Raw genomic sequence first — 27,389 nt, forward strand, 5'->3', positions numbered from 1 at the left:
TCATAACATGTATTTTAAATGTAGATTTGTTAATCTGTATATTGGGTTGCCTATAGTAGCATACATGATGTTTCCCTGTTCTTGCTTGTTTCGTTTCTTCACTTCTTCGGCGTGCGGCCAACGACGCCGCCCGACGTTTGAATTACAAACCGGAATTCACGCCGCGCCGGGTTCAGCTTGGTTCGCGTTTCAGCAGAGCAGACGCCGGCTGCCCGTCGAGTGCATCGCGAATGCTTCGCCCTCGCGCTTCGTGCCGCATATGGTCTCGCACTCTGACGAATTAGCAAAACCGGCATGAGGCCATAATAAGACGCGTTCATTTACTAAACCTTGGTGAATATTAGTGAATCTTGCAATATAGAACTGTCCTGGCAGAAAACTACGCGAAACGTGTGAATACCGGTGAATAAAAGCGTGGTTTGTCGGCGTGCCACATGTAAACAACGATGGAACAACGGCGATAAACAAACGTCGAACGTTTATGGTGACTTTTTTCTTTGAACAGTGTGTTATTTGCTGAAATGAGCGGAAACATGTGTGGATTAGTTCATCGCGCTTTCGGCGTATTCCTAGGTGAGTTATCCAATTGGAAATTTAAAAAATATTATTTTATCATCTCTAATCATTTGGTAAAATTTTGTAAAATTGGTTTGGTAAATTATTATTTTGAATATTTTTGCTTGGGCAGTTTTTAAAATGGCGTCTAATATAAAAAAAACAAATAAATGTATCTTAAAATTAATAACATCTTTTGATTAGGAAAAATTGCGATAAGTATTTTTGTGTAATTATGTCGATGATCGTTTTGCACGTGCAATTTGCCAATGGTGATACGACTTGATATTTATGGCAGATGTTTCACATAAATTACCTCGTACTTACATACTTTCGTACATTTATCGTTTCTTTATCGCAGTGTACGCCGTTCAATTTTCTTTCAGTACCAAAAGTTTAATAACATCTCACATACAAAAAACTCTTGATAAATTGATGAGTCAAGAATGAAGCAGGCGCACCTTCCACCTATATGTATGTTATTGTTAACGAATGATGTTTTTTATACCGGCGTGGCTGTTGTAACCTTTTAAAATTGATAATTGGGGCGCATCTGTCCAATTTGAAAGGAATCCTATTGTGTCGACGACCAATTGCTTTCGGAAACTACTTTATTTCGTCGAAATCGGCGTACTTCTTCTTGGAATATGTATACATACGAATGTGAAGGTACAGAACATTTCTGTGAATGTACGAGTAATGACACATTATTCAACGAAGTGAAGAAGCACAATTGGCATGGCGAGCGGGATAGTCTTGCGGACGTTGGGGTGCATTACAGTATTATCTCGTTACTAGATTCACGCATGAGTGATTAGTTTATGTGATTTGTATCAAAATTCGATTTTGGATAGAGTTTTGTTTGAGTTTTGTTAGATGATTGTAGTCATATGATTTAGTTTTTTGTTAATTACTCGTGAATTAATCAAGTTGCAGTAATGATTTTTGCAGGATTCTGTTTAGTATTAAATTATAGATCAAATTTAGTATGAATTTAATGGAAAACAGTGTTTTATCATGAATTACGGACCAATTTCTACGATCTTATAATATTTTTTTTTGCAATACCAACTTTAATTTAACATTACGCTGTGATTATTATCTTTTTCGTACACATTTTAAGACGTTGAGATAAAAAATTTAATTAAGAATCCAATTTTGAAAGTAATATTGTTTTTGCTCAAACCATTTTCGAGTAATAAATAAATTACTATATAAAACAAAGTGATTTTCACAATGTGTGAAAATAAAGTCAAAACTTAATTTTTCTCCTCTAAGCTCTCCATTGGTGCCATTTTCCGAGCTCCTGATAATATTCCACATTAAAAATACGTATTCAGGATGCATCTAGTGATACCATCTGATTACCTTGCAATGTATACGAGATAACAAGTTATTAACACTAGATTAAAATTTAGTTATGCATAGATGTTAATATCAGCCCCGATCGGCGCAGGAACTTACGTCCTCGCTGGTTCTCATTACCGTTCCGAAGATTAACCCGATTAAATCTTGCGCTGGGTGGTGCGCTGGCGGCTTCATCTCGGACGCAGCGCACGTACATACATACCTATAATAATCGTACAGTGGCATTGCTTTATGTCTGTAACTCTGTATGTATTTGGTTATTATTATAATAAAGCGAGCCCCCTGTTGCGCGCCATAAATTGCCGGATATGCTTTACATAAACGCAGGAGGATGTTTACTTTCGGTGCACTTTTTATATGCGCAAGTTGATATCATTTAAAGTATAAGACTTCTGTAATCTTAAATCAAGAATCAGACACGAAGACATGAAATGCGAATATTAATATTAATTAAATCATCAAATTAAAATCTTACGTTTTTTATATATTTTCTGTGCGTGGTAGAGTTGAACGAGTTGAACTCTTGATTTTGTTCTTGGCTGTATGAAAATTGAATATTCGTAGGAGTACACACACGATAAACATTTATACATTATTTGCAGGCTGCCTGTGATGTAGCTATAGCATAAACTAGAGAGAAATCATCAAACGAATTCAGCGCCGGCTTCGATGTAGTCATATTTTGAGAGCTTTGACAACGAACGCAGCGAGCACAAGCACATGCGCTGCTTTTGCGCGCTAGTTCAGACTGCGCATGCATATTGAATGCTTTTACGGTGTGCTACCGGCGAGAATCGAAGTCGTTGCAGGAAAACCAGAAAATGAAAGATCCAGCGAATCGTGTGCCGTTGCTGCGCGTAATCTAAATTTATTCTATCTTACAATGTTAGACGAGAGAGAACGAAGGAACGAATCTTCAGAGAGACATAAACGCCATATGCAGACATGGTTAAAGTTCAATCATTTCACAACATTTAAGATTAAAAAAACAATAATTTAATTTAAGTTGAATTTGTTTCGGAAACAACTTTAAATTGCTTTTTGTTAATTATTTAGAAATTTATATTTTGAAATAAAATAAGTAACTGGAATTGCTAATTATGCATAGTGAAACTCCTTAAATAGACGAATTGATTAACTCGTCGGGGATCTATCGGTCAACCTCAAACTGCTACTTTTTCATCTCTCTCTGCGAAACGCACCATGAAGTCTCGAGAGAATCGCTTCATAGTTCCACTTGAATTTTTCTATTTCTTCTTGTTTTCTTCATGTACTTTTCTAGTTGTAGATGTAATTTAATTAAAATGTGCGTGGAAGCAAAAGTTGCTTTAGCTTTTACAAGAAATTCCTCAAAAATAATTTACGACTGCAAAGTATAAAACACGCGCATCTCTCCCCACAGAGTTCTAAATACTTAACCGTGCACTGCAACATTCTACATTTTACAATTCCTGCTGCCTGCTGCAAAACCTTCTTTTCACTGCGAAAGTGTTTTGTCGTTGTTCCGCGTACCGTACATAAAGCAAAAAAAAAGGAGAAGAAGAGGAAGCAAAAAAAAAAAACCGCGCCTAGGTCTTGAATGCGTCGTCAGGTCCCCTAATAAGGGTTGATGAAGCTACTCTGCGTCTCTGCGCTACTCGCGCACGCACTGCGCCACATCGCCGGCACGGAGAGAGTCAAGAGTAGAGAAGATCATTGAGTACTAGCACAACATACATTACTCTGTGACTGGATGTGCACTGTGCACACCCTATGTGCGTTTTCAACGAGTTCAATTTCATTCGATGTGATAGGGACTTTTTCTGTTTGCCTCTCGACTATTTTACGCGTGTATTGTGTGTAGCTTGCGGACTTTGTTTGCACTTTCGTTGTTTTCGCCTGTGTGCTATAGTTTTGCGAAGTTTTCGGAACTAAGGGTTGTTATTTCGGGGTGGACAAACCAATTACACCTCACTTTACACATGTTTTTATTGGATTTACGCTTCGAGCCTGTATATTTGTATTTCTAATTATTCTAAGTGTTGATGGCACCACTTATCTAAAATAATTGCTTGAATGCTTCTTGGGAAATTAATTGCATTTGCTTCTTTTACTTGCAGCGATTGCGTTGGTTGGCGGCACGACGGCGCAGGATGAAATTTATTTCTCCCAGTCGCCGAAGGACGCCAAAGTCGTGACGGGGAAATCTATTACTCTGCCGTGCGAAGTGACACCTAATCATGGTGTCTCCTACTATTGGGAATTGAATGGTGATTATATTTATATCTACAAGAAATATATTTATTTATTTAATTACGTTTTGCTTTATTTTCGCTGTAGGATCAAGAATTTTTAATACTACACGACGATATCAACAAGGGTCTAATTTGCACATCACGCGAGTTGATCGTGAACGAGATTCCGGTCATTTTACGTGTATTGCAAAAGATCTCAAAGGATTATCCATCACTAGTTCTTCTGCATCACTAAACATCGAATGTAAGTACCTAAAATTTCTTTTTTTTTTAACTAGTACAGAAATTAGGTTAAAGAACATACAGTGTCGCTACAAGGGCAAAATTTAAAACTACACTACGCGCATGTGCATGTAATACTATAGTAACACGTTTTTAAAGAGAAAAATTTATGAAAAGTGATGGAAATTTTTATATTCGTTGCAATGTGCTACCACCAATTTACAAGCGCGAGCATATGTTGCAGTATCGTATTTTATATTCGTTTGGCGCAGTCGGCGAAACGTTGCAGCAAGTGCAAATTGCATTTTACATATTTATTTGTGCCGACACGTTTTTGAATTCAACGAGGTATCATAAACACTCCGTGAGTTCTATTTTAGTTCTGTTTACACAATTTACCGACATCAAACGCGCGCGTTAATTAAAATTAGTCTATATCGAATCGTAGACTTTCCTTTTCTTTAGAACTGATCCTCTTTTTTCTTTACAAATTGTTTTTGTCTTGTAACGAAGCAATAAATTAAACATTTTGGTCGATCAGGATCCGACCCCACGCTGGCCTCGAGAATCTGTCAAAAGCTGGGAAATAATATCGAACCGACGAACCGGTAAATCATCTTCTGATTCGACCGTCGCGACGGTTACTTATAATCTTTTTTTAGCAGGGCCGTAATAATTTTTAGCCTATAAAAATATAAATTAGTAATTTTTAATTAGATTTAAAAAAAATTGATAATATTAAAAAAAAGATTTTTTAAACTTTTGTTTAATTTGTTTTAAATACGTCTCTGTTTGTGAACTGCTCTGATGCGAATAGATTCGTCCGAATCGTCTCTAGCCGATAAAACATGGTTGGAAAAATAGAGCTTTTCTTAGATGCCCGCAACTTACGATATTAATTTGTTGAGCATCGTCGAGGTTATTTTTTACCTGCGTGTAGTATCCCACTGAACGCCACCGCCACCCAAGATCAGATTTATGACTATCTAAAAGCTCATATTGCACTCGGAAAAAAGAAAACACCGAAAACTAATTAATTTTTTTTATTTCTTAAATTTATTTATTACTTCTTAAGCCTTAATTACTAAAATTTTGATAAAATTCCAATTTTAATGCCGCGGCAGTAAAGTAGGATTATTATAAAGTTTAAAATTAAATTTTATGTGTACCTATCTCTGGTTTAAAAGTAATTCTGTTCAATTGAACGTACATGCGTGGTATAAAGAAGTAAACGTTCGTTGCAGACTAAATAAAAGCATGTAAGAACAGAACTCGGTTTGTTTAGCACGCGTGTGTTGTGCAAGCAGAAGGGTTTGTTTCCCCGGCGCGTTTCAGCATTATTTTCGTACCGTTTCGAAAGTTTCTCGTCTCTTTCGCCCGTTGTGCTCTCCTTCACGCACGTCGAATACAGGCACGTTGAATCGTTTATTAAAACCGATTCAGGGCCGCATGCATAAAATGCACACGTGTAGTCACAAAGGCAGGTCTGTCCGCCGTCCGCGCGCAATGCAATACGTGTGTATGTGTAATATGCGCGCATGGCATAACGTCGCTCCTCTCAATGCCCGGCTCAGTTCTTTGGTTACATAAAATTAATTATCTCCAAGTCGAAGCCATTGGTGCTGCATTGGAGCATTTATGAGAAGACACGTCGGCATTAAGTTTATTAATGCGAAGAACCGCATTTAACATTAAATTCTTCCAAAGTCTATTCTCGAACCGCGGGCAGGTAACATCGTTAAGCCTTGTAATTCTTTAATACCATTACTGTTATTACTATGCGAATGGTGGCCGCAATGGAAACTGGCTGAGTTTAATTCGCTTAAAATGATTAAGTTGAAAGTCGCAGCCGTTTCCGAGATCGTCGTCGCATAACGAAGTTTACGATGAGTTAGGTCAGTGCGGTACACCATCATCAATCAATTTCAACTTAATTTACGAACAAACCCCTCTAAGTAATCACAATTTGCCTTGCATGCAAGGAAGCAAACGAAGGTTCAAACAAGGGGGCACGTATTATGCTTGCATTTAATTAACATATTTATATTTCTACAACAATCATTAGTCATTAATAAATAAATAGGTAGGTTTTTCTTATTTTTTTTGTTGTTGTCAGCACGCGTGAAGTTACTTGTCGCATATTACACACACTTATTATATCCGGAGGGGTGGGTGGCTAGTTTACGAGCACGAGGGTGTCTTCTCGGGTGCGCTCCCGACGCTCGACACTCGAGTGCTAGACAAACCTGAAACCACCCTCGCGATTTCGATATTCATGTAGGTAAGTAGTAAGTACCCTGTGGCGGGAGCAAGGCTGCTACTAAACAACGTTCTTATCCGTGCACTCACCACTCACCAACACACGTGAAGGCTTTCTAACAAGGAAGGGAAGAAATGAAAACTTAGTCATAACATACTTTTTATTTTAAATTAAAATGTAGGTAGGTATAAGTATTGTTGCGTATTTATAGTATTTTGCGATATGTTAATAAGTATTTTGCTATTCTGGGTGGAAAAAATCAAAAATCATTAAAAATCGACAAAAACTTTGCTGATTCTAATTTCGTCAATATTTAGGTATAAATTGCCAAAATGTTTCTTTTTGCATATTTCCCTTTAAAACATATTTTTAATAAATGGAAGCCGTAGTTCTATGAAATCTGCAAAATCATAAACAGATATTTAAAAAAGAAACATTAAAATATTAATATCATTCCGTACACTAAATATTTTGTACATTTAATTATTAATTCAAATATTTTTATGCGTCATTTCACACTTTACGTCTTAAAATTTAATTTAAAACAAAATTTACGATGTTAATTTAAGTTTCGGCGTCGTCAGTTAAAATTTTACTAGGTGCTGAAGCAGATTAAATTCTGACGGTGTGTTTTGACTCAGTTATGACTGATAATTTAGCACCCACGTGGTATACAGTGTATTTCTGTGTATGCGTGGGTGTGGTGAAAAGAATATAGCATTTATCTGCTTTCTGCTGCTCCCGCTCAAATAGTGTGCGTGTGGTGCCGCCGCGCTCGTAATAATGCGCTCGTAAAGATACGCACTGCGAGCACTTTCGCTGTAAAACGCGCTCGCGGACGATTCACCCCCGCTTCGCTTCTTTTACGACCCGCCGGGTGGAAATGTGTGTGTGTTTGGCCGTGTTGGCACTGTTGGCGCGACTAAATTATCGCGTGTAATCAAAATATACGAGTGAGTATGACGCGTCGGGGTCCTAAACAAACCACCCCAGGACGCCCCCGACGCCCTAGACATCATCTCACACCATCATCATGTAAACAACGTCAATAACCAGATATAAAAAAAACCAAAGGCACACACATTCGTTATATATTTATACAAATATTTGTTATGCTCGAATATGATTTTGATTTGATTGGAAATGTTTTTTTATCGCACAAAACGCGTTTGATTGGGCTGCGCACGATCGTAATATTCAATTGAAGTCACGCACCTGCTCGCGCACGAAAACGCACTTTTCGAAATGGGATTCGACGTCGAATGTAGATGCTATCGAGGTGTGTTTATTAGGCACGTTTTTGTTTGCAAGCTGAAAAGAAGAATGAACGTTTGATGTGAATGAAAGTCATGCATTTTTAACTTCACATTTTAAATTCACTCTGTTTGGCCATATGCCACGCGGGGAAATTTACTACGCTAAAAAATAATAAATCAACATATGGTCTGGTCTTTTATGTTTGATTAAAGTTTGAGTTCCATTTCGATCGTAACTTAACTGTACATCCGGTTTTCGAACACACAATTCGAAAATCAGACGCTGGCGCAGGAACGCAATCCGCGTTCTCATCGGTGAGTACCGAGCAGCAGAGGAGTACAATTTGTGTGCGCTTGTGCTCGGCCCCGCGTATATGATGTATTTTCTGTGCATCGCGGACTTGATTCCCACCGTAATTTTCTACTCGAGTTCCTGTGCTCGCTTGTGCTCGCAGCGAGAGTTGACTTGGAACGTCGGAACCTCTTCGCCGGCGACGCTTTTTGTCGTCGCTGCGCGCCGAGTGAAGAGTGAAGTGTCTTCCACTACATCACGTGTATAAGAATTCGCATTCAGTTTTCGCTGAAATTACCATGGAATTGACGCGTCTCGTCGATGCATCATGAATATACGTGGTTTTCTTGACATTTTTCGTCAATGTAAATCAAAAATTCCATTTAAATTCACCGCAACAAAATTTAATTTAAAAAAATGTTTTGTTTTTATTTATTTTTTATTAATTAACAGGTCAATGCTCTTTTGTAATTTGCATATTTTTTAATGCAAGTTTTATAGTTGAAAGTCTGTAATCAAGATTCACTTCGACTAATGAAGGCATAACTCGTGTGGAGACGACTGAGAAAATAATAAAATAAAATATCACGAAACTAAAAATATGCGCACGTAGATGTAACAATCCGTCGTCGAATTGTGCCGAATGGCGATGGCGGCGGTGCAGTAACTCTGTCCGGTGCGCCGGAGCGTAGTGTAATTGGCTTCATTAAATCATACCATAAAGTTGTCGGCTTGTGTGTAATTTAAAACGTCATTAGTGAGTTTACATGCTGAATAAAAAACGAGGGACGCGATTTAAGTGCAAGTCTTTCTTTTGTAAACTACTTTTAGAACAATGAATGTTTGATGTGGTAGGTATTCGCGCAACAAAAGTTTTCGTAAAATATTCAAAGTTAAATTTATCAACGTGCAGGTTTTTTATTTAGCTTGACGAAGAGTCGTTGAAAGAAATTTGAAACCTGTTCGACGTTCAACCTGCGCTGCAGGATGGGTATTTGCGCGTCGGAGGTCGTCGCTTGCCAGGAATAATTAAAAGGGTTTTATTTTCGTTGAGCGCCCGCGAGAGGTGCATTCTCGGCATTAAAAGTCAATATTAAAAGTGCTCGCGCGCAAAATCCACGCTCGTAAACGCAGAAATTGCTGTTAATATATACAATAAAATTACGACGCACGCTCTTTTATTTTCCCCGGCGCGCTGGTTATTAACGTATTCGGTTAATTTGCGCAGCTTATGAACTTATTCCATCGGGTAGGTAAGCGTGGATAAATTTTAAATTATATTTTATTTTTCAGTCGCAAGTCGTTCTTTTGGCTTGTGTGCTGGTTGAGTCTTGAGTGAAGAGAGCGAATCAAGCAAAAAGTTGAACAATACAAATACCATTCGACATGCTGCATCGAAAACAAAAGAGAATTTTTTCCCTGGAAAGCTCGCCCGTTTGCAGTACAAGGCCATCGCAAGAAAGAACTCGTTCGTCTCCGCTTTTGATTTAAACATGATTTCCGTTTGCTTGGACCGACATAGGGTATTTGTCTTTTTTTGCTCGTGTCTTTATTTATTTCGACTAGTTTTTCGGTTTTCGTCGTATGTGCGCCGACAAATGCCAAAAATCTTTTCTTGTTTGATTTCGCCGTCTGGATCAAACGAAACGGTCCAGTCCAATTCCATTTCGTGCTTTAAATTTTAAAATCAGCAGAGGAAATTGGTTGTGTATGGTTAGAGTGCAATTTGTGCAGGGTGTTTATACAATAATTTCACTGTAATGTCATAAACGTGAAACTAATTCGATAATGTGAATACGCCGTTGGAGTTTATAGGGGTAGGTCTGCTCGTGTCATCGAGCTTTCGCCCCTTCGACCCCCACAAGCCTCCCGCATTACATCCGAGCTTTTATTCATTTCATATCAGGTTACATCTTCTTTGGTGCATAAATGCAAATTTCTTTCACTTTACATTAATCAATAATTGAGGCAAAACGATGAAATTTTAGGCATTTTTATTATTATTTTATCCTCTGAAAATTTGATGGGTCTACGAAAATGTCTATAACTCTAGTTTGACTGTGGGGATGTGGAGAAACCTTTTTTGGTTTTGCACGGCGTGGGCCAAAACTAATCCACGATAACGGCGCTTTTGTGAGTCATCCGACGAAAAGGGGGCCGTGCGCATTTTCGAAAAGGGCAAAAGGTACTCCCCGGCCCTTCTGGCTGAATGTGCGTTCAGAATGCGTAGAGATATAGCCATCCCTCGTCAGACGCAAGGAGACGCTTGTGTTACGCTTGTTTAGTTTCGAAATAGATATTTATAAGTCGTTTGAGAGCATAACTTTCGAGATCACTTCTTGGGGTGGCTCACGCATTATACTAAACCCACAACTTTGTCTAACTTCGGTCTTGAAGTGTGTTCGGAGCTATACTTAGGCAAGAATTTAACAAATTAGTTTTTGTCTAGCGATAATAATTACCCACATTGTGTCTAAACAAAATGATTATTTTGACACGTGTGTGAGCAACAATAAATTCAAGTGATTAGTGATGATGTGGGTAGGCATCATGTTTGAATTTGTGCTTTTGCTTCGACACAGGATAAATACGCTCAGCGATGGAAAGGCGTGTAAACACGTTCAATGCAATTAAACATATTGTACGTAATTAATAGCAGTTTCAGCTTTGCACGGAAAACAAACCTACAATGCATTGTTACTTCTGCAACTAGGTATTTGTGCAGATAATTGCGCTTATTTCTTGCTAATTGGTCAAACAAATCTTTTTTCTGGGAAATTAGCCAAATGGCTAATTACATTTAAAAAATACTTTAGTATGTCGTTATTACTACTTGTATCTCCTTTTAAAGGTAGTAATTGTTAATTTAATTAAAATGTAAACACCTGTTGGTTAAAGAAAAAAATAGGCAAGAAAGAAAGAAAGAGATAGCAACCAGAAATTTGAAGATTGAATTGAATCGAAGATTGGAAAATTCTCTATCAGATAAAAATATAAAATAATTATATTTCCAGCAGTAGAATGTCAAAAAACGCCACTAAAAGTGCTAAAAAGTGACATTTTTCAATTTTAGTCAATTTTTTTCAATCGCGAATATCTCGTAAACTAAAAGAGATAATTAGGATCTGATCGCAGCGTCTTAATCTACGGACTATTTTCTATAAGATAGGCTAGTTAAAACAGAAATCTGAGAGATAAAATTTTAATTCTTAAAAAAAAATTGCGAAGGGGGGTGCTTGATAATTTTTATCGACGATTTTTACATAATTAATATTTCTTAAACTAAAAGCGATAGTAACCAAGGAATTGCTGATTATGAAAGACTGGTAAATTCTCTATCAGATAAAAATATAAAATAATTATATTTCCAATAGTAAAAGATCAAAAAACGCGACTAAAAGTACTAAAAAGTGACATTTTTCAATTTTTGCCCATTTTTTTCAATCGCGAATATCTTGTAAACTAAACGAGATAATTAGGATCGCATCGCAGCGTTTTAATCTACGGACTATTCTCTATCAGATAAGCTGGTTAAATTGCAATCGTCAACTTTAATTGTTGATAACTAATTAAGAAATTATACAATTGATAAAATTTTAGAACAATTTGATGCAGAATTTAAAATCTATTTCTGAAATTATCATAAGTATTACCTTAAATAATTTTCGAGTAATTAAATAAATCTTAAACTATTACCGCGGTTTTTGATGCAATTTTATTAAAACTTGGATTTGGCGGTAGATTTCTTTTTAATCTGGTATAGCAAAGTATATTCTTATTAATTCTTATGGGTAGTTTGAAAAATTTCTCATTTTATTGATTTTTTGTAAAAACAAAAGCACGATGTTCTCCTGCTTCACCTATTCAGCATCAGAGTCGCGTTCGCATTCGACTGCCATTCCTGGTATCTTAGAAGCAATCGATGCTTAGAAACGAAACGCAACGAAAGAACTGGAAAAAACGCCAAGTTTCGTACGTGATCTGCCTGAAGAATGGCTACTCGTCGATGCCCTCTTGCGCGACTCTTGCGAATAATATTCCGTGTAGGCAAACGGATAAAATAAAATAAGCGGGCTAGAAAAAAGGCTGCCGCACGAAAAAAACGACGCGCAAAAAATGATTGCCGTATTATTGATTCGATAGATTTCTATTTAAGCAGGGCGTATCTAATATTTCGGCTAAATAAAAAATGAAAACACGATTTGCACAGTCATAACTTATACAGCCGTACACGTTAAATTGCAATTAATGTGACGTGTTACACAAAAAACACAGAAATTTATTTTTTTAATTCTAAAATATGCGCGTTAATGCGAAATATTCATCCCTGGGTGTAACATTTTTATTAAATTCAGTAGTTTCCAGCGCGCTGGGGGAAATTACGGCACGTGCTAATAAAAAGACCACTGCCACCCCTAAACTCGTTTAAATTTATTAGCGCAAAGTCATTTTAGTAGAAAATTTTATTAAACTCGGTTTTTATTTCGTCTAAAGTCTCAAATCATGGCAGTTTTACTTTTATGTCGATCGTGATGATTCACCACCGCTCCCCGCCCCTTTGGCCAACACTCGTATGTTAAGCGCGTATTTATTTCGTCCCTGCAACCGAAATAAGCGCTACTATTTCGACGTTATGCCCGTTGGGCGGAAAGCGACGAACCCGGCTGGCGGTTAACTAACGCGGCCCATAAATGTCACGAATTAGAAATATATTGAAGCGAGGGGTGAAGCGCTAACCTAACGTTGGCGTTTCAACTGCGAGCCTTGGCAAAGGATGAGTACTGCCCCGAAATTCGCCATCGATGCGAAAAGCAGCTAACTAATATCATTAACTGAACACGAAGTGCCTGGAAAAAAGGAACTCAGGGCGTTTAACCATACGCGCTTGATTAAATGAAATAATAGAACGTTTGGGCGCCGGGGGTGGATTTTTATATTATAGACATTATGGCGATATTTTACGGTCGGAAATATAAACGCGGCGACTTCATCAACCAACGCAGGCAGAGGGGATTTATGTTATAACTTTTTTTTTATTTTTGCGCATTTTTACGAGTACGTTCTTAGAAATTTAATTAAGTCTATATTTTAAAAGTTGGTGAGAAATATTCTTTAAATATTTGCATAAAAACTTATGATTTAATGAAAGTTAAATTGTGGACGTGTGGAAAAGGCGTCGAGAACAATGGATGTTTAATTTTGAAATTTTTGAATTATTACCACCGATGTGATTCGTCCAGTCAAAGTCAAATTTGTCCTGGACGGGCGCTGAGTGCAGTGAGTTCGACGCGCGTCCGCGTTTTAATTCATTGCTTATTGCAGAATTGCACCGGCGCGAATCACGTGTGTAAATCCACTTTGCAGCGTTTACACGCCGAGCACGCGGCGCGATATTAAATGTGTGCGCGCGTTTACGATGAATTAAAAGCGCGCATTCAACGCGGAATGCGAATCGACAATGCCGCGGCACAATGCGCAATTCACCTCCGTGCACCACTACGCTTATTTCGCCTTCGTGGCAGCGCACAATAAAGCGGCAAGACTCCTCGCATGAGCCGCGCGTCGTATTTATACTTTCATCGGGGCGCGAGTTTGATTAGTGCCAGTTCTTCGGCTGGCGAACGCGGCGAGCCATTATTAAACCTTCGGCGATTGATCTGCGTTCTCACGATTCCTCACAGGCGACCGACCTAATGGAGTTCAAAGAAAAAATCAAAATCAAGTTGGCGTATGTATGAGGGCGACGATAAGTGCATTTGTTATAGTTTTTGTTTAATTACACGAAAACTATTCATGGAAATATTTTGATTCTTTCAGATACTTGTTTTGAATTAAATTCTGAATTAAACTGTAGAAAATATCCTTGATTGCATTATACAACCAAAGGTTATAAATAATTAAAGTTTAGGTTTTATAAAAATTTGAACATTTTGCTGTAACTTTTGATTAGAAATAATAATAACAATTATTATTTCAGATTTAATAACTAATTTAATGCCAAAAAGATTTCCACAGAAATTAGTCTTTTAAATTAATTAGTTCCTGAATAATTAATTATTATTTTAGCATAATTAATTTTAATAATAGAAACTAAAATTAATTTCGGTAAAAACCAAAGTAATAATAATTAAAGGGCACGTAATAAACCTGCTGGCTTTTGTGCACCACCTCTTGGTAATAAAATAATCATAAAATCTACAAATTCACAGGCGCACTTGCACTACGAGTAGCAATAATAATAATAACCCTATTTAAAACTTTTGTACCTTTGAAGCTGAAATTTTACGAGTAAGTATTTTCATCGTGTTTGTTTTATTTGACTTTTCTGAAATTACAAATTGCATTTCGTGCATGAAAACGATGGATGAAAATATCATCATTAAGTCACGAATGTCTGCACTACATTTATTCGTCATATATTAAATCGGCAGGATCAGAAAGCAAATGCGAATTGCGCGTGACTAAAACACATTCACAATAAATATTTAATATAAACATTTAAATTGTTTGACTGTGTTGTTACAGCAACGCAATATGTGCATTAACACTGCATAGCTATTACCGTGCTTGGATTCTCAAGACCCAATCACTTATTCACCACAATACCTATAGTGGCACATAAAGGGGTGGCTTTATTGCAACCTATTTACACTTACTCTCTCCTCATTCGGCACTTTTCGCGTTGCAGGTATCGCAATCTGCGCTAAGTAGCCGGCGCGTACAATGGCGGCGCCGCATGCTGGAAAACGTTGAGTTTTCCGCGCTCGCGCACTCATTGTGCTTGTTCACCCGGTCGTGTGCGTGCGTCGCCATTTAGGAATCAAACAAACACTCTCCGCCAGCAGGATCTTGTGTTCGGTCGGGGTGGATTACAATGAAAAGGGTGAAATTCGTGCGCTCGGGGTTTTTATTAGCGACATAAAAACGTTCCGATAACTATACTCGCATTCTAGTTTACGACGACGCCAGCGTGGAGTTTGTGCTGTTTCATACGGGGCGATAGTGGTAAGGGATATAAAAAAAGGAACGGATGTTGGCTGCAAGTAGCGGAAAATGAGTCGTTCCCAAGTTGCGGCGATAAAAACGAAGCGCGAAACGTTGTTTGCCCGAGCTAATTCCTCCAGAGTATAAGAGAATATTGCAGAGATGTATAATCCCGATAAGGATAACATAGATGTAGAAAATTATTTATTTTATGAACTAGAATAATTAAAATTTTAATTAGTATACGCACCAAAGTGCACATTGTACGGACTATGTTTTGCGCTCACGTATTTAGAATTTATACTAATATTTTAAATGCGAAAGTATATTTGTTTCTATTTCACGCCTAAACCACTGATTCAATTTTGATGAATTTTGGTGTACAGATAAATTGAATATGGGAAATGAACATAGGCTACTTTTTGTTACAAAAATATATTACAGAGGTCGTAAAATAGGGGTTGAAAAAAATTTCGATCTTCTAATACTTATTTTCGCGTTTTTTTAATTAGAAAATTATTTCACAATTGCAAGTAAGTTATAAGTTTAAGCGGTTTGAATATGCGCAAAATTAAATAGCTTATTTTCCTTCCTGTTCATTATCGGACACTTAACGCAATGCGCTATTATCGCGTTGTGTACGAAAACGGAGGCTCGAAGGCTCTTATAAAGCAATATCCGTAATGCCATTAGCTATAACAAGTGCCGCGGCTTTCTCACCATGCCGGCAATGATGTGGTATCAGCTAAAGACAGTGTATATGCAAAGTTCGCAAAACGGACATTAGCATCAGCTTAAACGTATGATAATGGTGGCGCCGTTATGTTGTGTTAGATATTAGCTCCGAGGTTCGACGCCGATGCAATGGAGCGCAGCAGCGTAAACCCAGTCGCGAATAAATATCGCCGAGTTAATGATTACATTATTAGCCGGCTAAATTACACTCGCAGCCATTCGCACGCATAACTGACGGGATGGTTTACGAGTTTCAAATTTTGCGCTATATAAGTGCCTACGAATACAATTAACCTCTATGGAAGGGGATTTGTGAGGTTAGGTTTACCGTGTATGCAAGTAATACGCATGCGCACGCTAGCATATTACACAACAGTATATTGCATGTTTATTAGATTCTTTTTCTTGTTTTCTGCATACGCACAAAAGAATAATTGAAATTCAGTGAGTCCTCAGAATGTGGGTACATAGACGTCCGTTCACTTTTACGAGCAATAAACATTGATTGATTACTTTATACGCATCGCCGTCGTGTGCGCGCCGTGGCAAATTTGCCTACTGGAAAATCTATTAGCTTCTTCGTGGAATCGTCCGTTCTCTCAACAAAGAACAATTCACAAAAGCATGCGTCCGACAAGCTTTTCGCTGGAAATAACACGCGTCGGATGTCAAATATCGGTACGTGTTTTAAAACTGCACGGGTACATTTTAATAACTGAAATACTTGAGGGAGCGAGGAATTTTTGCGAATTTTTTATCGTTTTATCAATTTCAATATTCGTTGTAGCCTTCTTGAGACCTATCAGTCAATATCAGCGAATATATATAGAATTTTTTTGCCCTTTTAAGGCTTGCTACTCTTTTGCCCTTTCAACCTTCTTCTTCCTATATTCTTTGCGATACATTTTCGTGGAGCCGAGCGCAGTTTTTCATGATGCGCGTTATAAAAAGACGCGCGTCTGTTGTCTGCTTCACTTCAGCCTGACAGCAATCGGACGAGGAATACGACATGAATATCATTCAGGAGGAGAACACAACTTGAGTGTTCGAGTCGAGTACGTGCCGTTTGTACGTGAGCTGTATTTAATAAGATATCCCACACTAATGACATTGCCGGATCGCATGCGCTGATAAATGCACTTATTTTATGTCTTTTGATAAATATTGAATTTCGAGACGTTTTCGAGGTTGAAGAATGCCGTTTATTTTCCCGTTTTCTACGTTAATTAACATTTTTTCGCTGTTTTCTGGCTTAATTTAAGTGATTTAGTATTTTTTTCGTTAATTTATGTTAAATTTTCCGTCTAAATACGATCCATGTCGTAATGAGAGACGTCATTGAACTTGTGATTACCCTTAGAGTTTCATCATGATTCGTGAGGGTTTGAAGCATTAACTTGTTTCAAGAGGGCGTCAAATCCTGACGGAATGTAAGTCTAAGCGCCTGAGCCAGATGAATTAAACCTACGCACTAATTATTTCTCCTACCCTAGAGTTTGGTAATTTTGTAATTAACTTTTTACTCTTTTTCCGGATGATAAATTTGTTGTGATTTCTTCTACTGCGAGCGCATGTTGTATTAATTCGATTAATTCGAAATTACTGTTTCGCACAATTTCTAAGTTGGAGGACATTTGCCGCTGCTGTGCGGCTGGCAATATTCCGACGTAGAGTTTTACGCGTAACGCTTTTATCGCTCACTTCTCCTCTTTATTGGTAATAAGTGCCAGAGAGTTTCCGAAATTTACGTCGTGTTTTCACACGCCCTGCTTTCGCAATATTGAACAGCGCGAGGGCGTTTTAGCCGGCGCTGAAGGAAGACAGGAAGACACGCATACCTAGTCTCGGATTTGCGCTAAGCAATGCGTGGTAATACGTTTTTGCCCGAGATAGAAATGTTACTGTTGTGAATCCCTTTATAGTTCCACCAGACTTTTACTTCTTCACAGCGCGAACACCTCGAGCGCAGGGTGAAGAAAAGTTATGGTGATAACACGTTTAAGAAAACACGTTGCTCTGCTTTTTGTAGAACCTTTGGGCCCAATCTGTAAGTGTAACTGTAAGTTAAAAGATTTTTTTTCTTCGCCTCGCAATATAAACAAGAAGTGTGTTTGGCGAAGTAACGAAATAAAAGAAATGCTTTTGACTTTCGTCTTTGACCCTTAGAGATCTTTAGAATATTTCGGTTTGTTGAAAATGTAGCGAATGCAAATCCCGCCAAAGGAACCTCTTTTTTGCTGTCGGTTTTATCGCACTGCATTGATATTCTAAGGTTAAGGGAATACTTCCACTAAGATGCTAATTTGCATTCAGACTAGTCTCCACTATGAATGCCAAACGCGACGCTTGGATTCCTTGCGAATCGCGCAGCAGCCGGAAACAGTTTCCGGGTGACATTTGTGGACATATCCGGAATTTCACCTAAAACAGCAAAAAATAAAACACGACGTTTTTGTTCTAAATATTGATCTCTTCGAAGTAAAACAAGCAACGATGTAACATGCTGTAGATATTACGCTGAAGGAAAATAAATAATTGAAAATTTTGACGCGTTGCACGCGTATTTATAGCTTTCCTTCGGCGTCGATGCCAGATTAATCAGTTTTTTAAGTGTTTAATCAGCGGACGCGTCTCAATCCACGCCTCATCACTGTACACGCATGTTAGTTTATTCACGCAAGGCTTGAAGCCATGTTGAAAGCCAGCAACATGTTTTATGCTGTTTTAATAAGCCCCTCAGACACACATCAGTCAAATACTTGCAACTGCTAAACGCAACTTGTTTCATTTTCAAGCCAAGAATATTTTACAGGTTTTGGAATAAAAATTTAATTTTCACATTCCTATGGCGTGAAATTTTGTAAAAGCTGCAAATGAAGGTATTGCTGTTTTGGGTTTTACAGCACAGTTCACAGCAATGTGTGTTTCGCTGTGCTTTGTGCGGGCCGCTGATCCGTGTCATGCCCGGTTGCGTGCTTCTGTGTACTACTCTTCCCTCGGAACCCTTTTCCAGCGTGCTCAAAGAAGTTAACAGATATACAAACAGTGTGTTTAGACAGGATGTGTGAGGCGATGCGCGCCGCGGCGACTTAATGGTAAATAGTCTCGCTCTTATAAATAAACGCTCCGAACTAACAAAAACCGCGCCGCCGAAGAAAAATGCTTTTATGTCGTTAAATGCTGCGTGTTCTCTGTGTGTGTTTGAAGTCTCGGCTAATATTTGTTTATCACACGAATATTTTCGAGTATTTAAAAGCCGGTTAAAAATATCCCCTAATTCAATTCCATTTCGAGATAAAAGTCGCTTTCGTCAAATATTTAATTTTACTTATTGGTGACAGCTGATTGTGAAAATATTGAAGCTTCGAATTTTGTGTTGGTTTACGGCTAATTGCAGGGAGTGTTTTGTCGGTGGGCAATTGTTTGCGTTAATCAAGCGATTTCCATGTCTGTTTTCTTTTCCGTTCGCGGCCGGCGATGCGGGGTGGTTGTTTTTGTCGAACGCTGGGTGGATTTTACGAGCGGCGCGCAGACATATCTTGGCTTTTCTGCCGGGGCCCGGTCGTTGTCGCTGCTGAATCACAGAGGATAGACGTGCAAAGCGCATATACACACAAACACACACACACACCCACATGTATACCGGGGGTTCACGCGCGTTCCCCCCCGAACAATACGGCAATAGTAACGGCCGGCCGTAACAGCGTCGCGACGGCGGTGCGTGCGGCGGCGGCGTCTGCGACGAGGCCCATAAAACTTTATGGCTAAAACATCGACCCGTTGCCGTGGCGACGCGCACGTGTACCGTGCAGAGGGGTGTCGGACACGTGCTCGCACAGTCAGACGCACCAGTGCTGCACTACCGGCAGCACCACCGCCACCGCCGCCAACCATTGCCGCACTTCGAATTTATACGAGCGCCCGGCACGAGAATTTATATGAAAATTTCGACCGTATCAACACACTAAAACTAAAACCGACGCGCCAACGCCAACGACGAGTTTATCAAAGCAAAACTATAAAAACCAGCGCCGGGGAAATTTCATATTTTTATTACCGATTTACTCGCGAACGAAATAACTTGCGACAACGCGAGTTTTACACGTTTTCAAACAATTGGACGTAACTTTTCGGCGGGCTTCTTGTCGCATTGCCTTTAAATCACAAACGCTAAAAACTCATTTATTTTTATCTGCAAATTTTACGAGTTTTGCTATTGCGCGCTTGTGATAACTTTAATAATATAGCATTTTACATAATTGATCATTAAATGCACAAAATTGAACTTTCAAACAAAATCAGAATATTTTTTGATGTTATTTTCTAAATTGAAGAAAATCTTGATATTTTATAGCATCGTATCAAGGTAACCCTTGTGGGTTTACAAGGTTAATGGTGAAAAATCTCCTTTTCGCCATAAGAGACCATTCATTTATTTAACGCGACGTAAAACACTAAAGGCGACCGTAATTTACAGGACGCGAAAAAAGGACCGAAGGCACGACGTTTAAGGAATCGCGTCCGATAAATAATAAATCGAGAGTGCTCGCTTTTTCATCCCTTTTGACACGCTTTATCGCCCCGCTGATCCGAACCCAGTATATTACAATCATAAGGTTATACATTTTCAAAAAATGCTCGCTTTTTTGGCTGTAAATTAAAATTTCATCACTGGCGTTTAATAATTCATTAACTCGTCGAGTAGAAGTTGTAAAATAAGCGCGTGTCGAGTGCTGAGTTATTATTATTCATCCGTTAACGTCCGGAAAGAGCGCGTGAAACATCGCGAATTTTACATTAATTCCATGTTTCATCCGCACAACGAAAATTAGGTGGCCAACATTTGAGCGGAATACAAATTTCGGCACGTGCACCATCTCGTTTTTATTTTATATTTAGGCTAAAACTAAAGCCGTGCGCGAAAGAAAAATGATGGCAAAAAAACGTGCGCAGTTTATGCGGGACTGGCGTCGCAAAGCCACTGAGACTAACGCAATATTTCGGGTTATAATAAAGCTGTCCGACTTCGTGTGTGTGAAGGAAATCCTTCGAGACCGGGCGATCCTTTTTCCATCTTGTAGGAGGCCGGAGTGAAAGTTGACTGCCATGAGCAAAGGGCACCTAAGAGGCGAAACAAATGCATGAACGCTGCTTCCAGGCGAAGGAAAAGACTACAAGGGAAAAAAAGAAGCGAAAACAAATTACTTGCGTGGTTGTAATTTAAAGATGGCAGATGTGATAATATGTAACATCTGTTTTCTAACATTCTAACGGACATTGATGTTTATTGTTTTGGGTGTCGAGAAACAGATTTATGAAATAGTTTTTGTTATATATTACACCACAAATCCAGCAGTGAAAAAATATCGTATTATTTATGAAACGTTAGATTCAGACATAAATAGATTTTAATAAATACATTTAATGGTAGGAAACATTCCACGGCAAACATTTCACAATTGTTACAAAGTACGAGTTTGTCTTACATTGATCTCCTTGTAAATGCAAAATACAAAACTTCAACAAAACGCTCGTACCGTTCACGTACATAATGGATGCGGGCATTATACGTGTTCGTATAGAGAGGTGAAGCCGAAGAACAACCTAAGCCGGTTGGCATATGAAAGCGCGGCCAACGTCTTGTGCTTTTTATTGGCAATCCAAATAAACAAAAACGCCGCAATATCGTTGGCTATGCGCTGGGAGATAGTATAAACTTAAACTGTCGATAGATAAAATGAAAGAATACATATTTTTCCTGTCAAACTTGCAACACTTCACTGAAACATTACATAACGTTAGCAATTTATGTGATATCCAATTAATGTCTCCTTAGGCCTATTAATTGTGATATAGTTGTGCATAAAATGTACACCTGCATGTCACAAACTAGATTGAGTTGTTTTAACTAGTTTTAAAGTTGATTTTGTTGCATTTTGGGACATTAAAAGCACAAGATTGAAAAAATGTCTTAAAGTTGCAAAATCTTTTAGAAATTTTATTTAAAACCTATATATACGCTATAAAAGTAGCATTCTTCATATAAAAGGAATATAAATCTTATGAGAACTGGTTTATCTTTAAAGAATGTGACTGTACATTCATTTAAAGATGCAACGAACATAAAACGAAGCTACACCGTATAATATCCGATTTTATGCTCGTGCTCGCTGTTAATCTTGCGTAATTACTCATTTCATGTGGTATTTCTTTTTTCTTGCAGGGATTGAAGAAGCATCAGTGCAGCTGCAATCACCCGAATCTGCTTCCTACATAACCGCAGGAGGTGAGGTGATTCTGCGGTGTCACGACGAAGCTTCCGGAGCCGTGCACTACGAGTGGTTAAGGTATTTTGCGCACTTTAAGTTTATCTCCGTGTAGAATCAGTAATCTAAACGAAATCACCAAATCGAATCCTAGTTTTGATGTGTAGGTATTTAACGAGTCTATGTATAATTAGATTTTTTTTTCTTTGTGTATATCTTCAGAAATGCTTATCGACTGACAAAGTCAGAGCACTTTGAGATTAAGAAGAAGCGCCTGCACATAAAGAACGTGAACTCGACGGTGAATGGAATTTATCGCTGCACCGCGCAGAATGAGGCCGGCACCGTGCACAGTACAAAGAATTTCGCTCTTGCCGTGGCCAGCGATCAGACGGCGCTGATACAGGTGGTGCCCAGAAATCAACTGGTGAAGAAAGGCGGCACCGCCTTCTTCGACTGCACCTATCAAAAGGCTGACGTTATCGAGTGGTATTTCAAAGATTCGGGTCCTTTGGAGAGTGATAACAGGTTGGTTGGATTTGAGACATTTTCAAGATGGTGGCGCTACTAAATTTAACCAACTTTCAGAATTAAGGTTCATGCGAATGGAACCCTGGAAATTACGGACGTGCGAGACTCAGACCGTGGTTTGTATAATTGCATCGGCGTCAAAGGTGAATCAACTGAAGTGCCTCAAAGTTACACCGCCGAATTACACATTGCACGTAAGTCTCCAGCACATTTAATCCAAGCGTAACATAAAACAAGCGAATTAACGTTTATCGTGTTCTCGTTGCAGATCTGCACGAGTTATCCGAGAGTAGTTTTGAACCGGCGTTGCCGCCCAATGGGGTGGTTATCATTGGCGAGGATACCATGTTTCAGCAGACTTGCTTGGAACCCAATAGTCGCCCACGGGCCAAAAAGTTTTGGTTGAATCCCAATGGGCACACGGTCTCGGATAGTGGTGATGTGAAGGTGGACGATGACGGGCGATTGATATTTGAAAAAGTCAAGCCGGAATTCGCTGGAACGTACACGTGCGTTGCTGAGAATATCGCCGGAAAGACAGACAAAGGCTTCGAGTTGATTGTTACGACGAAAGCAGTGATTATATCGCATCCGGAGAGTTTAACAGTCGAAGAAAACGAAATGTCTACGTTAACCTGCCATGTTGATGCAAAGTCGCCGGATTATACGACAATAAAATGGCGCAAAGATGGCAAAACGATAAGGCATGACTATGAGAATGAAAGCGCGAACCATCAGCGACTGCGGACCTTTAAGCACAACGGTACTCTGATTCTCACAGCGACGAAGACTTCGGATCGCGGCGAGTACAATTGTGAGGTTCACACGACTGGTTTCGAGACTGTTATTTCTAAACCAGCAACTATTTCTGTCATAGGTATGTAAACAACATATAATAGTCTTATTATAAGCACGTTTAAGGAAGTAATAGTATTTGTAAAACCATCAAAAGAAGATTTCTTTTATAAAATGGCTTAAATTGTTTTCAGAGCAATTAAAATTTGCCCCAGCACCCGTAAATAAAAAATTGGAATTGAATAGCATGGCAAAGATGCATTGCAAAGCTCAAGGCACGCCTCCACCATTGGTGCATTGGGAAAAGTTGGGAACACAGAGTTTACCAAATCATATCACGGATATGAACGGCACGCTTCATTTCAACGGAGTGCAAAGCGACGACAAGGGAAATACCTCTGTGCAGCCAGTAATAGCCAGGGAACTATAAATGTTACAGTTGACATTGATGTAGTGGGTAAGTTGATACTGTGGTAGCCACTAATATTGACATTCACTATAAAAATTGAATTGTTTCTTGCAGTTGCGCCCAAATTCAGCATTCTGCCAAAGAATCCGACCGAAGCGCACGAAGGTGCGTCGGTGATGATAGACTGCGTCGTTGAGGGCGATCCGAAACCCACGATACAATGGGACAAGAATCTAAAAATGAACGATTTCAATACGTCACGGTTCGTCAATTTCTTTGGTTCAATCGCACGGTTAGTAACAATGTGTTGTTTTTAGATTTGAGGTGCTCGCCAACGGTACACTGCAGATAAAAGATGTGCGCAAAGAGGATGAGAACAATTACGGATGCACAGCCGGCAGCAGCGCCGGCTTGAATCGCAAGGAAGTCAGGTTGATTGTTCACCGTGAGTAAAAAAGCGTTGGATTATTTCTTGGGAGCGCGTTGCGTGACACACACTTGTATTTTGCAGCCAGAGACGGTTTCTTCCCGAACAATCTGAATGCCGAAGGCTCTACTGTCACGAAGGCGGTGCTTATCACGATGTCAGTGGCCGCCGCATATATTATACTGGTGGTGGGACTTATGGTGTGGTGCAGATATCGAAGGAAGGCGAGAAAATTACCAATAACGGACGGTAAGTTCATTTCCAAAACTTTTTAACTATGTGTATTAAATTTTGTGTTTTTGTAACAGCAAAAACTGAAAATGGTGAAGCTGATCCTACAGAATTGAAGGACACTGCCAACGGCCATATTGCAGGACCTTCAAAGCTTGAAAATGGAGACGCGCACAAAGAGGGACAAAAGAGCGACGGTGCTGAAACGACGCACTCGCAAAGTTCCGGGCACTCGAAAAAGTCAAAGTCCAGTTACGATAAAATCGCATATTCTAGATCTAATCTAAAGGAGACGAAACTAATTGGACGAGGAGAATTCGGCGACATAATGACTGCTAAAGTTTTAAAGAGCTCTGTTGCCGGTGAAAAGCGCAATTCAAACCCCGATGACAACAAAGACAAGGAAAAGGATGATAAGGATATCATTGTGATGGTAAAATCGCTGAAACACACAAAGGACGAGAACAGTTTGGCTGAATTTAAACGAGAAATCGATATGTTCTCGAAATTTAGTCATCGCAATGTGACTAAACTGATCGGATTGTGCCGAGAGCAAGAACCACATTTTATGATTCTCGAATATACTGATTGGGGCGACTTGAAACAATTCCTTGTGGCGACACAGAACGACAATCCGCCCAGTTTGACGCCAGTGCAGAACATTGCTACTCTTCATCAGATAGCCACCGCAATGGACTTCCTATCCAATCATCGATTGATTCACCGCGATTTGGCCGCACGTAACTGTCTCATCACGTCAAAACTATTGGTTAAAGTTGGTTTACCGCGACTTACGCGAGATCCTTACAGTCAGGAGTATTGTAAGCATGCTAATCACATCATACCGCTACGATGGATGCCATATGAAGCTGTCTACGAGGATGAAAACTCAACGAAAAGTGATGTTTATTCTTTCGGTGTCGTTATCGGCGAAGTTTTCAACAAAGGAGAACTTCCCTTCCCCAAAATGAACGACAATAGTTTCCTAACAAAGTTGAAAGAGAAATCGTTAGAGTGGAAGTTCCACAAGGACACTCCTGAGGATCTCTTAAAGCTCCAGGAGACCTGTTTAGCTGTAGATCCACAGAGTCGACCAACGTTTGCTCACGTCGCCGAGGCGATCGGGGAGATCTTGAAATCCATGTAAATAAGCACGCGTCTGCGTGTTTCTATTATTAGTCATTGATAAACCAAATTTATTTATTAGATAAGTGCCACATAAACGCGTTTATCGACGTTTTCATAGCGAAGCAAAAGAATCCAGTGCAGAGCGGAGTCGAATTTGTTTAGGAAAAGTCGTTGTTTGAATCGTTTACGAATTTTATGGAGTGGATCATGATGATGAAGATGAAATTATAATCGCCAAGCTTGATGCTAAACAATTACCCAACGCCTTAAACGTATTTTTCAACGAAGTCTAATGTATCGAAGCCCATTGTCTTTTCTATGCATGTTGACCGTATTTGTAATCTGTACTTTTCGAGGAATTTTTCGACCACTCTTGCTTTTTATACTTCCCAGACAAGAACATTGTGTACATATAGCAACTATTTGTACATATCACATTCGAATAATCAACGGACCTTCAAATAATTCACGAATTTGAGGTATTTATTTATTACACGCGCATATCACGACGAAAGACGTACTTGAAACTATTTACTCCGATGCATTAATTAAGTGTAAGTGATGAGGGAGCTGACGTTAGTTAATACTTTGTACATTTTTGTATGCCATGCTAAGCACTGCCAAAAGTATGTCAAATAAAATCGTAAAAGTACGTGTAGAATGTAACGCATACGCTGATTTTATATAGTTTACGTAAGATGATAACGAAATACGCCGAAACGTGTTCGTTTCAATTACTCTACTTGCTTTCTAAGGTCTCTTTTTTGTGTAAAGATTTGTTACTGGACGATAATCTCAACATAGCAATATTTACTTCTTTACTGATACACACCTTCTTTCAGATGCAATTTCACATTGTAAACTTTGTGTCTATATAGGTTTTCTTTTAATTAAGCGAGGTTTTAATTAGTTAGTGAGCGAATAAGTATGAAATATTTATTGAACGTTATTTTAGGGGAGGAATGTAAACGAAACGAATTTTCATATAAGATATTCTATAAACATGACTTTGACTATGTATCATATGATCTGTCCATAAATAAGGAATTCTAGCTGTAGCTTTTTATATTATGTATTAATTTGTAACGACGGCGAGTGGCGATGATAACGCATCGCAAGAGTATAAGATTGGTATTGTACAATTTTTATATATGATTATGCATAATTATCCTATGTGATATGTATTCTAAACTGATATTAAATGATTAATATCGATTTTGTAAGTGTTTGCATTCCCCAAACCAACAGGAAATCCCCAAAATGATAAGTACTCATTCTGAAATTTAGAAAACCTTGTTTAGAATGCTCAGAATCCTCTGTAGCATCAAATTACATACTTTTTAAAAGGATAAGGGAGCATTGTAGAGTACTGTGAGGGTTTCAAAATTAAAAAGGTGCGAATGATGTAAAAAGATCTCTAATCTAATTGCTTTATGTTTAAAATGACACAGAGCACATTCTGCAGGTTTAAGATGTGAAAAGAATGTACTTGTGTTATAAAGTTTATCAAATAGTTATATAACAAAAAGAAACCCAAAACAAAGGCCCTCAGTCAAAGGTATCTCCTGTTCAAGGAGAAAAATGCAGATTTTGTTAGGCAGATAGGGACACTCTGTAAAGGGTCAGTTTCTATATCATATTTTCTCATAGGAATGTTAAAAATACCATAGTACGTGTGTGTTTTCTATTCTGAAAT

The 27,389-nt window shown here is 38.7% G+C and overlaps 1 protein-coding gene across 1 annotated transcript; it reads left to right on the forward strand.

The window, feature by feature from the left end:
• Positions 1–192: 192 nt before the first annotated feature.
• On the forward strand, positions 193–26,908 carry LOC135794601 (tyrosine-protein kinase-like otk). Its single transcript, XM_065305934.1, is given in 13 exon segments — positions 193–573; positions 4,023–4,172; positions 4,243–4,401; positions 22,130–22,253; positions 22,395–22,700; positions 22,761–22,897; positions 22,972–23,580; positions 23,693–23,881; positions 23,884–23,955; positions 24,022–24,169; positions 24,225–24,352; positions 24,419–24,583; positions 24,643–26,908. Coding segments are annotated over 13 exon segments (3,309 nt in total). The 5' UTR covers positions 193–521; the 3' UTR covers positions 25,713–26,908.
• Positions 26,909–27,389: the final 481 nt, after the last annotated feature.

Source organism: Atheta coriaria, unplaced genomic scaffold, assembly GCF_025399875.1.
Source record: "Atheta coriaria isolate IRGN ID8LTWV9N9 unplaced genomic scaffold, Caltech_Dcor_3.1 hic_scaffold_6_pilon, whole genome shotgun sequence".
NCBI classification, from domain to species: domain Eukaryota; kingdom Metazoa; phylum Arthropoda; class Insecta; order Coleoptera; family Staphylinidae; genus Dalotia; species Dalotia coriaria.